Source organism: Leuciscus leuciscus, assembly GCF_965113295.1.
Source record: "Leuciscus leuciscus genome assembly, chromosome: 11".
Taxonomy (NCBI): domain Eukaryota; kingdom Metazoa; phylum Chordata; class Actinopteri; order Cypriniformes; family Leuciscidae; genus Leuciscus; species Leuciscus leuciscus.
Window position 1 is genome coordinate 3,674,108 of NC_138735.1, and position 18,508 is coordinate 3,692,615.

Consider the following 18,508-nt stretch of genomic DNA (forward strand, 5'->3'; position numbering starts at 1 on the left):
TACATTAAGAATATTGGCATATGTTCAAACAAACATTGCATATCGCAAACAGAATGTCGCCCGTAGTCAAACAGACGCATAGACCAAACAACCAATGTAAGGAAAAACTCTGGCAAAGCTGGACTTTAGTTACAATGATAGATAGCGTATCTCATATGCATAAACATAGACTTATTATTGACTTACTTTACTTTCGACACAGCCTGTCTCTGTCCTCATGCTGAGAGAAGTGTAAACGTTCAGTTCTGATGTCTTCAAACTCTCAATGCCATTCAATCTAGAATGATTTATACACTTTGTGTTATTAACCCTTTATTCTGGTGTCTTTTAATGTGCTTTTGTTTTTAATAAAAGTGAATGAATACATTTTGACAGTTGAATGTCAACATTGACATTTTAATTTGAAAGTCCAATGCAGCGAAAGCATAAAAAAATTGAATTAAATTTGAGAAGCAAATTTCAGCAGCATCTGTTGGTTGTCCCAAATGTAACTGATAATATCCCATAATGCAATGCTGTGTTGTTTCCCCTATGATATGTCTCTGCATTGCAATAAAACGAACTTCACAGTGTCAAAAACTGTGCAGCCATGATGGAAACAACATGTTTGATGTTATTAATAAATGACACTGATGACTCATTTGTGAAAGAAATCCAGCATAGTGCAGGTTGCAATCCATGCCTTGTTTGGACTTGCATGAAAATGTACATGCTTGAAAATGTAAATTGTGTCATCATTTACTCATCCGTATGTAAGTCCAGACCTATCTGACTTTCTTTCTTCTGGAACACAGGAGAAGTTGTGGAGAATGTCCAAGTTGCTCTTCTCCATGCAACAGTCTCCTGAACATCACGTCACGCTTCAAAAAGGCACAATAAAGCAGTCCAGACAACTTCTGCACCATAGGCCTGGTTTCACAGACTGGGCTTCGATTAAGCCAGGATTAGGCCTTGTGCTTTAGGGGGAAGAACACATCACTGATGTGCATCTTGAGACAATGGCGGTGACATATTTTAAGATATGTCAGTGCAAGTTGCTTTCAGTTAAAACAGCTCAAGCATGAATTTTAGACCAAGACTAGCTTAAGCCTTGTCTGTGAAACCGGGAGTTAGTCTCCTGGAATCATACAATAACTTCATGTGAGTGAGAAACAATCCACCATTTAAGTCATTTTCTCACTAAAGATCTGATTTGCATATTCAAAAAGCATCACAATTCATTGTTACCATGTGTTTAAATGCTCTAAACTGAACTCAAACTGAACTTGCTTCCCAAGAAAAGAGAAAGTCAAATGAGATTGGAACAACTAAATGATGACAGAAATTTCTTCTTCTTTTTTTTTTTTTTTTTTTTTAACTATTCATTTAAAACATTTTAATACTAGGACAATACTTTTATTACTGAACTTAAAATTCAGTAATGTCATCAAACTGTTTTCACACTATTGGATGAGAACAAAACTTAACTTAATTGAGCTGAACCAATCAAGATAATTGACCAATCTTGCAACATCAACACTGGTATTGAACTGAACTGACTGAGTTCGAGCTGAATAACGACGCTCTTCTGATTGGCTGAATTGAACTCGGTTCATCATTCAGTTTTGAACTTGTTGAACTGAACTGAATTTAGCTGAATATTGACACTACTGTCTTTTTAGAGTTTTCAATATTTTTCAAATTGTGAATTGTCTCATATTTTATTGGCGATCATTCATTGCTATTTTCCTGTTTATCACTGTGAAGCTGCTTACAATATATATATATATATATATATATATATATATTGTAAAAAGCGCTATAGAAATAAAGGTGACTTGACTTGAATTATCAGTCCATTCTATAGTAGCCTATAACCTTGAGCGTTGATATCCCCTTGAGAGCACATTCATGTATGTTTTGTAATATCAGTCCTTCGTTTTAGTCAGTTGTGAGGTCAAAACGCACAGATGTGGCGCAGCGTGCCGTGCGTAAAAGCGCATCCCTTCATATCGCGTGGAAAGCTGCGGTCTCAATGGATGACGAGCTGTGGTACTTCAGGGAATAGTTCAGCCCATCGTTGTTGTCCCAGAACTCCGATTTACCATCCCTCATGTACACGGCGAAGTGCACAGAAGCGCTCGGATCTAAGAAAGGAGGCGTGAACATGGTGAAGGAGAAGCGCGCTCCGTGCGTCGTGTCGGTGGGCACAGGGATGGCTTGCGCGTCAACGAACGACAGCCAGTCGTTGAAAGTATACCTGACCCCTACCTCTCTCCTTCCCATCGCCCGTATGATCCCGCGGACATCAAACTGTGTGACCGTGACGCTTTCCAGCGCGACGCGACAGCGCGTGAGCCGCGTCTCCAAGTCTCCGGACTCCACGGGCATCTTGAACGTCGGGACCAGACAGTCCAGTGCCAGAGTGGACTTGATGTTCATGCACAAGTCATCCATGAACTCTCGGTCCTTATGAAGGGGGAAACTCTTCAGCCTGTTAAACACTTTGGCTGGAATCTGAGGATCCTCGCTCGTGCTGAAGTGTTTGACGCTCGCCAGATTTAACCCGAGCGCGTCCGCGAACTTCACGCGTTTCCTGCAGCTATGGGAGATCTGGTGGAACAGATTCGCCTGATCTGGATACGCAGGTAAAGACTTGGCTCTTCTCCTGTCTTTCAGGTACGCGGGAATCTCCTCGGGTTGAAGATCGTCATCGGAGTCCGTTCCGTTCTCCATCTGCTCCTCGTTCATTATGCTCATCATTCCAGGTGTGTAATGTTCAATGACAGAATGTATCATTCCAGGAGAATCACTAAGAGGGTATGTGAAGACTTGGTAACAAACAACAGCTCCACATGTGTATATACGCGCAGACTGCAGTCCTGTAGTAATCAGTTACACACTGGTTACGCCCACATACCACTGGCTCTATAACCAGAGTCAAACAGACAGATGTCAACATGCACGTTTACACTCTCTTTAGGAACAGAACAACTCGATGAAGTTCCTATAAAGAGACTTGAGGACACTCCCTGCCAACCCGCAATGTAAAAAATCAGGATTTATAATAACATATGAAGAGTTCAGATGCAAAAGCCTCTAAGTGCCATCTGAAATTTTCTTCTCGAATGATCATTTTTATCAAGCTCATGTATTTAAGTTCAGTAATTTCACTTAAATGGCAATGAAAATTACCTATTCATTGTCATGTAAGTGAAATTACTGAATTGTAACTGATTGTAATGTGATACAACATCATTCAGTTTTCATAAAAACGATGTATAATGTGTTGAAAATGCTGAAAATCCTGGCACTGGCGCAGTAGAGTTAGTTATATCTAGTATTTTATATTCATTAAATATGCAATAAATATAGGCTTACCTTTAATATATGCAAAAATATATTTAGGGGAATCTCATAGAAACTGTCAAAACCATTTCACTCTATGAAAAGAAAATGAAGCCTATTTTTGGAACCATCGGACCATTAAGATTGTTTGCATTGAAACATTATTTAGATGATTGAGCTTATTTTCCCCCAGTAATGTATGCATTATTGGTCAAAAGTTTGGAATAATATATTGGAATTATATATATATATATATATATATATATTTTTTTTTTTTTTTTTTTTAATAAGTCTCTTATACTCACCAATGCTGCATTTATGTGATCAAAAATACTGTAAAAATGTTTATATTGTGAAATATTATTATAATTTAAAATGGCTGTTTTGTATGTGAATATCTTGTAAATGATCAAAACTAAATTTTCAGCATTACTTCTGTCTTTATATTGTCACATGATCCTTCAGAAATCATTCTAGTGTGATGATTTATGTATTTACAAACTTATATTGTATAATATAATTTATTAATGGACTTAAATTGATAAATAATTTAAAACATTTTAAAATGTTCAACATTACAACATTACAGTACTTTTGTTTATCAATCAATCAATCAATCAATCAATCACGCAACCAATAAAAAGTACAAACTGTAATGAGTTTTTATTTGTATTTTTTTAAATGCTTTATAAAACAGTTCTGGTCTTCCGATTTGATTGGTCACGCTGCGTTCCAAGAGTTTTGATGTTCAGTTTAACATCACTGGGTTTTCTAACTTGTGTTATACTGTCTATTTTCACTTGCTGTTCCACACACTTCCTGTTTTGCTAAGTTAGACACGTTGCTGCCTTAAATTTTTAAGTATAATCAGTTTGGATGTTTCAATTTCAATATCAATTTCAACTTTAATTACATTAAACTGACTTGAAAAAATAGCTGAATCTTGTATATAACTTATAAAAAAAGTTGAAAATTGCTTCGCTTATTTTGATGAGTTAAAGCAATGTAAAAACATGTTCTTATAACCTATTGATCATAAAAAAATGTACAGTGTGGGTCAACATATTTTGTTGATCCTGGAACAACATTGATATCCGAAAATGTATTCCTAACCATAACCCTATCCGTACCCCTAAACCTAACCCTAAAATCAGAGGGAAATGATGGTGGATAACACTGATGTAGAAGCATCTAACACTGCTTGTAAGCCTAAACTTGACATAAACTGTAAACTTCTCCTTCAAATCTGATTGGTCGGTTCTAATGTTGTTCCAGGATCAACAAAGATGATGATAGAGGAACATGTTGCACTTGGTGAAATCATGTTCTGCCCTGTTCCAGACAGTAGTTGTATGCCAAATGACACAATATTATGCACTTGTTCTATACACTATGTACTCAACCATCTAGTGTATGTATGAATTTTATAAGGTTATTTAGTCATCCAGCATCAGAGTCTGATCCCTTCCTCTCCGCTATAAGGAAAGCCGTGACAGCTGAGTGCATGAAGTGTCCAACATTACACACTTCGACTGTGTCCGAAATCACACACTGTCTTGAGTAGATACTTATTTTGAAAGTAATTACTTTGAGAATGAAATAGTCAGAGTATACAGTATGAATGTGTGTATGAATCTAATCTGGATGTTCTACATCCCCCATGCTGTCATAATAATCATGTGACCCTCCAGCTTCAGTGGCCCTGTCTCAAATGGAGGCCTAAGCCCTCGTGATCTTCATTCAAGTCCACACTTTCGTGCCGCACGATAGTTAGGCAGAAGTTTTCTGCAGAGCTCGCTTCAATATGGGCTCGGCAAAAACGCGTAGTGAGTATATCGGACACAAAGGAGGTGTTTTTTTTACACTGAAAAAATTTGGAGTAGGATTTACTTGAAAAAAGCTAGGAAACTTTTTTAACTCAGAAAATGCTAGTAAATTTACAAAGATTTGCCAAGTAAAAACCTAAACATATTTATCAGTAGCTTTAATTAGAAATCTTTAAGTTAAATTTACTTGGAATATGGAATTAAGTCAACTTTACTTAACCTAGTTAAGTGAAAGTAATAAAGAAAATAAGTCATTTTAATTTGGCTAGTATAAGGTTGATTATTATCGATTTAGATGAAATTTCCTTTGCATTACATTTCACTCAAACAACAATAATGAATTATACCAGTCATTTATAGTATGTGTTTTACTTAGATTATCTAAGTAATTTATACTACATCATGTCAGATGTTAAGCATCATGTGAATGCAGAGACCTCAATACTTGGTAGACAATACACAATGACGGTAACATTTGATGGATCGTTTTTGTGTTTGAATGTGTCATTTTGAGCAGAAAATTTACTCGAAATGTCACAAAATGGCAAGTTACTAATCCTGACAACAAAAGCAATGATAAAACAGCTGGAAACCAGTGAAAAAATGAACCTCATTAATTATTCAGGGTCCAGTGCATGATGGGAACCCCAGTATCAGAAAAGTTGAGTAATTTTTACTTAATTTTATTGAGTTGATATTTACGCTTTCATTTCTACTCACTTGAATTAAGTACTGATATGGAATTTACTTAGTTTTTTTAATTCTTGCCTGAACTAACTTTTTAATGTAAATTACATTGTTTTTTTTTTCAGTAGTATTTACTTCACCAAAAAATCATTTTTTACAGTGTAGTTTGAAAGGCTTGCGCACTCAACTGAGTGTGAGACGACGCGGAAGGCGGGGAATGAAGTATACCTGGGCGTTACGTCCACAAGACCGCAAGAGCACATAAAGTGTGCCATTTGGGACAGGGACAGTGTATCGCCTCACTGCCATTCATAAATCCTCTCCTGTGGCCTCATGGGATAGTAAAGTGTCCATCATATGCACACTTCAGAATATTGCTGGAAGAAGTAGGTCATCCGGGGACTTTGTGTCCACTCTTTTATGAGTACTGTGAATTCAGACATACTTCTTTTGTCATAGACTATTTCTCATCTACTATAAGTGTGCGATTTCAGATGCTGCCTTTGATTTTTCTGTGAATTAAAGGGATTGTTCACCCAAAAATTTGTATTCTGTCATCATTTACTCACCCTCAAGTTGTTCCAAACCTTTATGAGTTTCTTTCTTCTGTTGAATGTAAAATATATAAAACAGTTGACGGCACAGGAAATAAAATACTATGGAAGTCAATGCATGCCGTCAACTGTCTGGTTATCGACATTCTTCAAAATATCTTCATTCATGTTCAACAGAAGAAAGAAACGCATGAAGGTTTGGAACAACTTGAGGGTGAGTAAATGATGACAGAATTTACATTTTTTGGGTGAACAATCCCTTTAAGTGCATCATTCGGGTATTTAAAGAGCACTTTTTATTTTATTTTTATCTTCAGTGTGAACACTACTCGCACTATCTGTAGTAGAATAGTGCTTACCGGTAAGTACAGAAATTGGGACACACCTATTGTGTGAAGACGGAGTGAAAACAGAGCGAGTGGCTGATTTTCCTGGATTTGTCTGTTTTCTCCCACTCAACCATCACTCAAATCATGTGTTTCTGCTTGGTGAAATATGTAAAGCTTGGTACTTTGATGTCTTGTGGATCTGCCCATTTATTGAGTCTAAATATCTGCATGTGTGTGTTCCCTGCCGCGCTAGACACCAGTACATCCGGAGAGTGGTTTAGATGGAAACACTTACAGTGCAGTTGCTGGAACTGGGAAACAGGCTTCAGATGTAACCAGCAGAAGCATAAACACAGCACAACGTGTGTGTGTGTGTGTGTGTGTGTGTGTGTGTGTGTGTGTGTGTGTGTGTGTGTGTGTGTGTGTGTGTGTGTGTGTGTGTGTGTGTGTGTGTGTGTGTGTGTGTGTGTGTGTGTCAGTACAGCAGCTTTACTTTGGGCTGCTCTCTCAGCTAATGACCACGGGTCAGTGAGAGCTTCCAAACATGCTGTTATCAGACCAAACAAACACACTGCGAAGTTACAACACCATTCCTGACCAGCTACAGCAGGAGTGGACAGGTACACTTGGTCTAGAATGCCTTTTTTATTTACATGTTTACATGTAATGAGCAAATATATGGTGTAACGTAGTCCAAAGCCATTTAGATGTGATTACAAGCTGAAACATTAAAGTAAAAATGTGAGACTTTTAATTTACACATATGTCACATTGATGTGAGAGATGACCCGTCACGCTAAATTGACATTTTAAACCAGAGAATTGTAGACACTGATGATAAAGAGCTAAATGAGATGCCAGCTGATGATTATAATAGGGACTTGTATATAGTAAATTATATTTAACTGTGTTCCACTATGAGAACATATTGTGGCTCTCCATTTAAAGCTCTTTTTCATGACTATGACACTGAGATGAGTGGCTTTCCAGTGATGTTGCAGCATCTCTAATCTCCAGCAGATGTCAGTGTTGTAACATTTCCTGATACTAAAGGTCTAAACATAAACTATTTCACACTTCTGAATGTCATTCCATTAGATTAGATAACAAACTACCAGTTCAGATATCTATCCTTAAATGCTGCAATACCTTTTCTCAGAACTTACTTAAACTGTCATTTTTAGATGATTTCTCACCAACAAATTGATTTTTAATGCATGTATGAAGTCAACTAGAAAATGTCAATATCCATTGATTTCAAAACCCTCACTAACATTTATTTTTTTAATCATAAATGTTGCTTGGTTTGATATGGTATCATATAATGAAATGACATTCATGTTCCGTCTTACTGTAAAGCGTTCAAATATTGTTTGGGGCCATTATACAGTACAGGTCAAAAGTTTGGACACATTACTATTTTTAATGTTTTTGAAAGAAGTTTCTTCTGCTCATCAAGCCTGCATTTATTTGATCAAAAATACAGAAAAAAAAAAAAGAGTAATATTGTGATATATTATTACGATTTTAAATAATTGGTTTTCAATTTATTATACTTTAAATGATCATTTATTTCTGTGATGCAAAGCTGAATTTTCAGGATCATTACTCCAGTCTATCACATGATCCTTTAGAAATCATTCTAATATGATGATTCATTATCAAAGTTGGAAACAGTTCTGCTGCTGAATATTTTTTCATAACCTGGGATACTTTTTTAGGATACTTTGATAAAAAATAAAAATAAAAAAAGCAAATGTTTTAAAAATAGAAATCTTTTGTAACAACAATATACACTACTGGTCAGTAATTTGGGGTCAGTAATTTTTCTTTCTTTGAAATAAATCAATACTTTTATTCAGCAAGGATGTGTTAAATTGATAAAAAAGTGATAGTAAAGAAGATTTATATTATTAGAAAATATCTGTTTTTTATTTTGAATAAATGCAGTTCTTTTTAACCTTTTATTCATCAAATATATTAGACAGCAGAACTGTGTCCAACACTCATAATAAATCAGAATATTAGAATGATTTCTAAAGGATCATGTGATAGACTGGATGTCACATGTGACACTGAAGACTGGAGTAATGATGCTGAAAATTCAGCTTTGCATCACAGGAATAAATTATTTTTTAAAGTATATTCAAATAGAAAACTATTCTTTTAAGTTGTAATAATATATCACAATATTATTATTTTTATTTTATTTATTTTTTATCAAATAAATGCAGGCTTGATGAGCAGAAGAAACCTCTTTCAAAAACATTAAAAATAGTAATGTGTCCAAACTTTTGGCCTGTACTGTATACACTTAATAATTAAGGTTGTTTATTGGCATCTATGGTTCCATTAAAAACTTTAACATCCATGAAAGAACAAACGGTTCTTTATAGTGGAAAATAGTTTATTCAAAATGTTCTTCAATTCACTGAATGGTTCTTCTGTTGCATCGCCTCGAAAAACCCCTTTTGGAAATTGTATAAAAATGCATAAAGAAAACTTTTTACTGAAATGAGTTTACAGCAAGTCACACAAGCAGTTTCTTTGTTTATTGGGACACAGTAAAGCTGAATGATTTGAGCCACAGGTTACAGTGTGTGACTCTCTCACATCAGCATTAGTGTGTGTGGCAGCAGCAATGAAGACACTGCAAACATCTGGATCAACATGGATATGGGAAAGTTGCTTGTATCTTTTATCATATACAAGTATATTACATTCAGTTTGTTTAAAACAAGAAACAAGAAGAAGGGGAATGTATAAGCACCGTTCAAGGGGATATACTGATGTGCATTTACATGGCACATCGACTCATAACTATACCAGTGTTGCTCTTCACTAAAGATTAATGCTGATTGACTAAAAGACTTACCTTAATTAAGCACATAATTATATCTTTTGGTTAGATAGTGTACAATCACATTCTGAACAGTTTAGCTTCATCTTTCTCCACAAAATCAAAAGAGAAATATTAGATTATGTTTTGCATAAAACAAACGAAGACCGTTTTTGCATTGCAACATTATTTTCAAGACAAATGAACATTATTGTAATGCAAAATAAAAATTGCAGATGATAACTCGGCAAAACATATACTTGATTGTCATAAAAATAATGTCACAATTCAAAAAATTCTTAATGGTCCTAAAAATAATCTTCATTTTATTTATGCAAAATCTAGTATCTTTTTTTTTCTTTTGGAGCTTAATATGATTATCAGCAGCTAATAATAATAATTAATCTTGCATCTGTCACAATTGCCATGTTAATGATTAAATAATTACCTGATTTTAATAAACAATATCATCTTCCATTTTATTCATACATAAAAAAAAAAAAAAAATTATCTAAATAATTTGTATAATTTCTCCCTGGTCCAAGTAGGATCAACTTACATGTGAAAATGATGCATTTCAAGTGAAGTTAAATTATTTCTTTGAGGAACAAACCGTTGTGTTTACGCATGTGATAATATTCAGTATATTTCAGCCTGGATATTTCAACTGAATAATGATATACACAGTTTTACACAACAGAAAAACAATTAGACAACCAAAACTTCATCTTTAGCGTACATATTTATAATGCTCAAAGTAGATCTAAAATATGCTTTAATTTGTCATAAAATACATCTGCATATCAGGAATTAAATCTCAAGGGATAAACTTGACAACAAACATAGAAACTAACACAAAAGTTGCCTTCATTTGTAGAATCTTTATGGTAATGGTTAAACCTGAAATGGATTATGGGTACTGTAGTTTCATCCCATCATGCCTGTTCTGCGGTGTAAATGCGGTACATGAACGTGACAATCACCGCGGCGACGGCAGGAATCAACCAGTTTGACCACCAGCTGGAACAAGAGATGAAACAGAAGATTTGGAACAAAGCACTTGGTAATTAGCTTGAGTTATTAACCGGATACTTGCTGTTTCTGAACTACAATGGAAAGTAAAAAATAATAAACAATGGACTCAAAAGAACATGATCCCTCACTCAAACAAGACAAAAAGATGTCGTGTGTAACAAGAAATCTGGATTTCTTAGATATATCTAAACCCTCAGATATTCTTAGGCGTGTTTGTGCATAAATGTGAACTTACCTTGTCGTTTCTTGTACGGTTGTTACAAGCGATTCCTGTTCAACAGAAAACCAAATGCATTTTTAGGTGGTTCTTACCAAATGGGAGACAAAAATGCTGTGTTTGTTTGTTAAAACCAGGAACATGGAGAGAAAATATGATTTGAAAAATGCTTTACGTACTGGTGGTTTGGGAATCTTGTCCCTGTCGTCCTGAGAGGAAAGCAGAGGATAAAAGCATGATTCAACTAAATAGCACAGTTTTTCACATTTTATTGACAAAGAAAAATTAATTACCATTAAATAGGTCTTAAAATTATACAACCTCAGATAAACAACGACATGACGTTACACCGGGATAAAAAATAATAATAATTTAACAAAAACAGCCAAAATGGAGAAGCCATGTGTGACAAACTAAGTACATGTCATGATCTTTTCTTTTTCAGACATTCTGGTGTAAATTTGCTGGTGTGCTTTGGATCATTGTCCTGTTGCAGGACCCAGTTTCAGCCAAGCTTCAGCTGTCGGACAGATCGGCTTCACATTTGACTTCAGAGTTTGTGGTCGACTCTACGACTGACCGCCCGGCAGGCGCGGAGTTTGCGGGGGGGGCAGGGGGAGCATTGCCCCCCCTGGTGAAACGGGTAATTGCATTTAAAAAAAAAAAAGGCATTGTTTTAAAAAAAGATATATTATAAATATTTTAAATAACACAAAACAACTAAATGGTGGTAGGTAATACATCTGATTTCATATAGGCCTACTGCTTTAGTAAAAAAAAAAAAAAAAATTCGGGGCTCTGGGTCATGTGACTTCACATCGAAAGCGACATTACGGCCAAGCTCTCACCCGAGACCATTATCGACGCATATGCAGGACGCAAAAAACGAAAATTACTGTTGCACTAGTCTGGACAATGTCTAGGTCTGTAAGTTTTATTTCTCTGCCAAATAACTGCTTAAGCTGGAGAAACTCAACACACTGTTTTCAATATGCTGTTCAATATGTTTCAAAAGTGGAGAGTATTGTGTTCATTTTTCCCTCTCAAAATGTTTTAAATGTTTCATGAAGTACAACAAAATGCGAAATATAACTTGTTTTTTAATCACTCTCATTGCCACAATGTGTTTTGAAAAAAGGAAAGAAAAACCTTATAAATCTTTTCGTTTTGGTTGAAGATAATATTTTAACAGTGCAAAAGTGGTCCACATTTCATTGATCCTAATTGTGTCCGAACGAAGATGCGATGCGAAGTCAAGTGGCGAAGTTCTACCTGTTTACAAATATGACTGTATTGTTGTACTGGTTTTTCTTGGGTTAAAAATAAATATGTGTTTATTTAGCATGTTTGTTTTGTCCATACAGTATGTGCTAGTGCTGAGTTCCCCAATTGATAGGCCATGCAGGTCCCTATGGAAGCTTGTTTCCGCCACAAAATAAAACATTTTAAAAATAATTGCGACTTTTTATCTCACAATTGCGACATCTCGCAATTCTGACTTTATTTCTCAGAGATATAAAGTCAGAATTGTGTGAAATAAAGTCGCAATTGCGTGTTATAAAGTCAGAATTCTGACTTTTTTTCTCGCAATTGCGACTTTATTTCACATAATTCTGACTTTATATCTCTGAGAAATAAAGTCAGAATTGCGAGATGTCGCAATTGTGAGATAAAAAGTCGATAAAATTATTTTATTTTTTTACCTCAGAATAGTTTATATCTCACAATTCTGACTTTATATCTCCCATTTTGCAACTTTATAGGGGTCGCAATTATTATTTATTTATTTATTATTCAGTGGCGGAATAATATTTTTTTTTTGCCCCGTCAGGCTCGAATGTCAAACTCCGCCTATGCCGCCCGGGTCCTGTGACTGCAAATCAAGCCCAAATCCTCAGCCCTCCACCACAGTGCTGGACAGCTGGTATGAGGCGTTTGTGCTGATGTTCTGTGTTTAGCTTTCTGTGCATTATGGCCAAACATCTCCACTTTGGTCTCGTCTGTCCAAAGGTCATTGTTCCAGAAGTCTTGTGTCAGATGCAACTGTTCATACCTAAGCCGTGCTGCCATGTTCTTCCAAACATGCCATACTTGTCCTGTCTTTTTCTAAGTGTACTGTCCTGAACTTTAACATGCTATCTGAGGCCTGTAGAGTCTGAGATGTAGCTCTTGGGTTTCTCGCAGTTTCTCTGAGCATTACACAGTCTGACCTCAGGGTGAATTTGCTGGGAAGTCCGGTAACCGCCTTGACCGTTTTCCACTTGTAGACTTCCTCACTGAATGATGGACTTTTATTTAGTTTGGAAATTACCTTGTAACCCTTACCAGATTGATGGGCAGAAACAATTGCTTCTCTAAGATCATTGCTGATGTCTTTCCTCCTTGGTATTGTGTTAACACACACCTGGATTTTTATAGAGTTGGTCACGTTTGCTGATGTTCAATTAATCAAAGGCGTTTGATTGGCAGAGCCTGACTGATACTAACCCTCTTCATTCCTATAGAAGCAGTAAGTGTGTACTTAGTTTGTCAACTATGGCTTCTCTATTTTTGGCCTAGTGTTTGTTAAATAAACAATGACACAGTGTAATATCATGTGTTGTTGTTCATCTGAGGTTGTATTTGCCCTATTTGCCAAGGACCAGATTATATTTTTATAATGTCCTGACATGTAAAACCATAGAATTCAAAAGGGTGTACTTTCTTTTTCACATGACATTCAACTGTTCAAATATTTTGGTAAGATTTGTTTTATGTTTTTGAAAGAAGTCTCTTCTGCTCTAAGGCTGCATTAATTTGACCAAAAATACAGTAAATACAGTAAATATTGTGAAACATTATGACAATGTAAAATAACTGTTTTCTATCTGAATATGTTTTAAATTTGTGATTTCTTCCTGTGATCAAAACTGAAAAAGATTTGTTATTATGAATCAAAAAATACCTCACCGCAGTTCTATACATTTCTTTGAATTTCATTCATTTTAATTCTACTTCTTTAAAATTGAATTACTGTTCTGCATGCAGTTTGCTATCTCACAACCAAATGAACTAGAATTTAAAATGCATTCTGAATTGATTTCTGCAAGGTGCACAACTCTGCTCCACTCCTGACACAGAAACTCCCTGATAGCATCTGTGTGCTAAATCCAGCAGCATTACAGGTCCTTCGAGAGGAATACAACTGGATTCCAGGTTATTGATAGTATCTCAAGCCCCAGGAGGTCTATGAAAACATCTCGGATTTCGTTAGATACAACTATGAATCAACAGACTTTTCATGGAACATTCCCAGATATCTCAGGGGGATCGGGAAGTTTGTGACTTTGGTTGTATTTTTGGATATATGTACGTATTTGTAAATTGCATAGGTTACCATTGGCATCTATAGGTGTGATGTAATCCCTTCACTGAAACTATAAATCATTAATGATTATTCATGTGTTTTTGTGTGCCAGACTCCCAGTGCTGACTGATGGTTGCAAAGCAACAGATGCAAAACAGACTTTGAAAAAACATGCAGGGTACAATTTAAAATAACAGCCCTCAAGAGCTACATCAAAGCTTGTTTCCGACACAGAATAAAAAATAAATTAAAAAAAGTAAAAAGATAATTGTAACTTTCTTTCTCAAAATTTTGTTTTTCAATTTCTCAGAATTGTGAGATATAATCTTTTAACTGCGAAATATAAAGTTCAAATTGTAAGTCAAGATATATATTAAAAAAAGTAAACTATAAACTAAACAAAAAAATACAATTGACAATTCTGACTTTTTATCTCAGAATTGTGAGTTTATGTCTCGTCTTACTTTTTACCTCATAAGTCTTACTTTTTTATCTCAGAAATGCATGTTTATGTCTAGTAAGTCTGACTTTGAATTGTTTGTTTGTCTCATAAGTCTTACTTTTTATCTCAGAATTGCGAGTTTATGTTTCATAAGTCTGACTTTTATCTCAGAATTGTTTGTTTGTCTCGTAAGTCTTACTTTTTTTTATCTCAGAATTGTTTGTCTCGTAAGTCTTACTTTTTATCTCAGAACTGCGAGATATAAACTTTATAGACTTTTTTTCCTCAGAATTGTGAAATATAAACACGCAATTCTGAGAAGAAAAAAAATCTATAAAGTTTATATCTCAGAATTCGGAGAAAAAAAAGTTTTGTGAGATAAAGAGTCGCAGTTACCTATTATTTTTATTGTTTTAAATTTATTCTGTGGCAGAAACAAGCTTCCATATAACCTTCAAAGCTGCACCATCAAGGCTATGAGGGATAAACTTACCGTGTTTTCAATGGCATCCGCTGTAAAAAGCTCCTAGATCACTCATAATTTTCCACAGCTCATATTGTCGGGAGTTTTTTGTTTACTGAAATCTCTTGGAAAGATATTTTTTCAGTGTTTCATCAGCAGAACAATACAAAAACACATTGAATAACAGTACAACCCACTGAAGAAATGTGTGTCTATCCCTCAAAGCCTCGATTTCATTTACTAGGAGCTGCTGTGGAATTGTCTAGCCTTTCAGTTTTTCTTGATTTACTTTTAATAAGAAATTATTAAAATATTTCTATATTGAAAAACTTTTTTTTATATTTCTGTAAATAGAGTATATTCACTAAAGCAGAAATGTCAGAAAGCATACAATGTCTTCTTCACACTAATGCTCAACAATAGTCCTGATTTCTGGTGGACTTACTGGATGCAGTTCTCCTATGAGCAAAGAACTGGCCATCTCGCGTGCATCTGTCGAGTGGCCGACATCTTCGAAACTCTCGGTGGCGTCTCCACCCGCTTGCTCTCGCAGCACCTCCTCTCCTCCGGGGTGCTGTGGACATCAGCAAACACATCAGAAGGTCAAACTCAAAAGCAAAGATCTATAAATCCCTTTTGTACTTGATTGTTCTTTTAAAACTGTTCCCTAGGAAGTTATCAGTTGATTTAAAGGGATACTCCACTTTTTTTGGAAATAGGCTTACATTTTACAACTCCCCCAGAGTTAAACAGTGGAGTTTTACCGTTTTCGAATCCATTCAGCCGATCTCCGGGTCTGGCGGTACCACTTTTAGCATAGCTTAGCATAGATCATTGAATCGGACAGGACCATTAGCATCTCTCTCAAAAAAATGACCAAAGAGTTTCGATGTTTTTCCTATTTAAAACTTGACTCTTCTGTAGTTACATCGTAGGCTGATATGGCTAGGAACTATACTCTCATTCCTGCGTAATAATCAAGAAACTTTGCTGCCGTACCATGAGTCCAGCAGGCGTAATGATATGACGCAGCGCCTGAAAATAGGTCTAATAGGTTAGACAAACTTAGTCCCGGTCACGTTGGAAGTTACCGAGCTGGGGACTATTTTCAGGCGCTGTGTCATATCATTACGCCTGCTGGACTCATGGTACGGCAGCAAAGTTTCTTGATTATTACGCAGGAATGAGAGTATAGTTCCTAGCCATATCAGCCTAGAAAATCGCAACTTTTCATTTTCCGTCGGTCTTAGTACACGATGTAACTACAGAAGAGTCAAGTTTTAAATAGGAAAAATATCGAAACTCTTTGGTCATTTTTTTTAGAGAGATGCTAATGGTCTTGTCCAATTCAATGATCTATGCTAAGCTATGCTATAAGTGGTACCGCCAGACCCGGAGATCGGCTGAATGGATTCGAAAACGGTAAAACTCCACTGTTTAACTCTGGGGGAGTTGTAAAATGAGCCTATTTCCAAAAAAAGTGGAGTATCCCTTTAAGTGCCATCAGTGCACAGAGCCATGCATCCATACGATAAGAGGTCGACCAATTGATAGTCTTTGCAGATTAATCAGCACCGATTACCGATTTCTGGAACAATCTGTTATGGGCAATTTCCATACTGATAGTTTTCCGGATGGGTCCATTGCTGGAGCGGCTGAGAAGAGTCTGCTGTCATTATACAGTACGAGAGCGGCCTCTAGAGGCCAAATGAAAACTAACACTGACGCCTCGTGGAGTTTGTTTTGACACGTAAGGCGAGACACTTCAAATACGGATATAAAACAGACAATGAAACGGTATGTGTAGAGTACATTACAGTTCATGTTTTCATATCATTACACAATTATTAATTTGTTGAACAGCAGTGTGACACACACAATTGTTACCATCTATTTGCATTAGTTTATATCCAGCTGATCGCTTTTATGCATTCGTTATGCAGCGAAGTAGCATATTTAAGCTAGAGACATGAGAAAGCAAACGGTATCATCATGCAGCCGACAGAAACATATAAACAAATCAGAAATGCATTCGGTTTCAGTTCTTTTTTTCCGGCATTTTGATTAGATAATCATCAAGTGTTCTAAAATAGAAGCAAAAAGATTGTGAGAGTATATATTATATACAATAAACATGTGTCTAATTTCAATAGTATGGCCTTTGTGTAGATATTTAAAGATGGCCATATGTAAGCATGACTGTTTGGATGTATATGAAATGGTAGGCTAAACCTTTACAATAAGATTCCATTTGTAACATTAACTAAGGTTAGCCTAATAAAAGTACAGTTCCTTGTTAATTTCAACATTTACTAATACATTTTTATATTTTAAAGTTGTTTCTCTTAACATTAGTTAATGTACTATGAACTGAAATTAATGATCAAGGTATCATTTTTTTTAAATATATTTAAAAAGTTTTCATGGTTCAGTACTGTTCTTTTAATTTTAGTAATAAAGTTCTGCATTATTTTATGTGTTATGTTTGTTTTCATTCAGTATCTATTTTAAAAACTATTGGCTGATTAATCCGTATCGGCCAGTGTGGGCCAACTTAGTATCGTCATCGGGCGACCTCTATCCTTATGCACTTTTAGACCTAGTAGCATATAAATTTTTTAGAATAGGTGGTTCTCAAGATCTAGATAATGATATAAATAGATAATAGGGAAAGATGTGAAATGTTAGAGTGGTTATCTGATCAATTGCAGCAAAGTAGTGTGTGGCGCAACTAGAGCTTTTCTTCATACAAATCTGACCACCAAAAGCAAATTTAATAAAAAAAAAAAAACAGTGCATTTGATTGATTAACGAGATATATTAGTTACTGAACTAATGTCAATTTCACACCAAACACATTAGTTTGCAACTATTGAAATAAAGTCTCTTGATAGCACTTGGCAAAGGTCACTCCATTCAGTGCTCACCTTAAGCAGTGTAAACTTTTGTACTGGACGTTTTGAGCTGACTTTTTATTAACAATATGCATTATAATGCACATATATTATATTTCTATTATGCATTATACAATTCCAATTCAGCGGTTCTATGTTTATACAATGCAATACACGTAATGCATGCATTACAAAATTCCAAAACAATACCATGATGCAAATGTTAGCTATGTGTTTGGCACAAAACAGAACATTTGAGGCTCTATTTTAAAAACTCACCTCCTCGAGAAACTTAGTGACGTCGTACACTTTATTATGAATGATAATCCATGTACTTTTAAAAGAGTTCCGTTCCTCCACTTCTGACAAACGATAATATTTAACACCCTTTTCGTCTGTTCCGTTGTTTTCCATTGGTTTGTTTAAATGTGTGTTACTTGCTCAGAAACTTTCATAAGTTCTCCTACGAATCGTTCACTTCACCTACTTCAAAACTGGACCTACTACCAGTACCAACAATGTATTTCCCAACTCGCCAGGCAACGCCCA

At 35.5% G+C, this 18,508-nt stretch overlaps 2 protein-coding genes across 2 annotated transcripts; both read right to left on the reverse strand.

Moving 5' to 3' along the window:
- Positions 1 to 323: 323 nt before the first annotated feature.
- Positions 324 to 2,998, reverse strand: ppp1r3g (protein phosphatase 1 regulatory subunit 3G). The gene is made up of 2 exons (XM_082184393.1): positions 1,646 to 2,998; positions 324 to 1,609 (listed from the first exon to the last, which is right to left on the reverse strand). Exon 1 carries the CDS (start codon positions 2,776 to 2,778, stop codon positions 1,987 to 1,989), a length of 792 nt encoding a protein of 263 aa, XP_082040519.1. The 5' UTR covers positions 2,779 to 2,998; the 3' UTR covers positions 324 to 1,609; positions 1,646 to 1,986.
- Positions 2,999 to 9,260: 6,262 nt separating this feature from the next.
- cyb5a (cytochrome b5 type A (microsomal)) lies at positions 9,261 to 18,495 on the reverse strand. The gene is made up of 5 exons (XM_082184407.1): positions 18,239 to 18,495; positions 15,511 to 15,639; positions 10,994 to 11,023; positions 10,833 to 10,867; positions 9,261 to 10,582 (listed from the first exon to the last, which is right to left on the reverse strand). Exons 1-5 carry the CDS (start codon positions 18,371 to 18,373, stop codon positions 10,498 to 10,500), a joined length of 414 nt encoding a protein of 137 aa, XP_082040533.1. The 5' UTR covers positions 18,374 to 18,495; the 3' UTR covers positions 9,261 to 10,497.
- Positions 18,496 to 18,508: the final 13 nt, after the last annotated feature.

Bases quoted from the DNA above. Each gene is read 5' to 3' on its own strand.
- ppp1r3g (XM_082184393.1), bottom strand. From the start codon at position 2,778: ATGATACATTCTGTCATTGAACATTACACACCTGGAATGATGAGCATA.
- cyb5a (XM_082184407.1), bottom strand. From the start codon at position 18,373: ATGGAAAACAACGGAACAGACGAAAAGGGTGTTAAATATTATCGTTTG. The intron at 15,640-18,238 runs GTGAGTTTTTAA...TGATGTCCACAG, and splicing joins TCACTAAGTTTCTCGAGGAG to CACCCCGGAGGAGAGGAGGT. The intron at 10,868-10,993 runs GTACGTAAAGCA...TCTGTTGAACAG, and splicing joins ACAAGATTCCCAAACCACCA to GAATCGCTTGTAACAACCGT.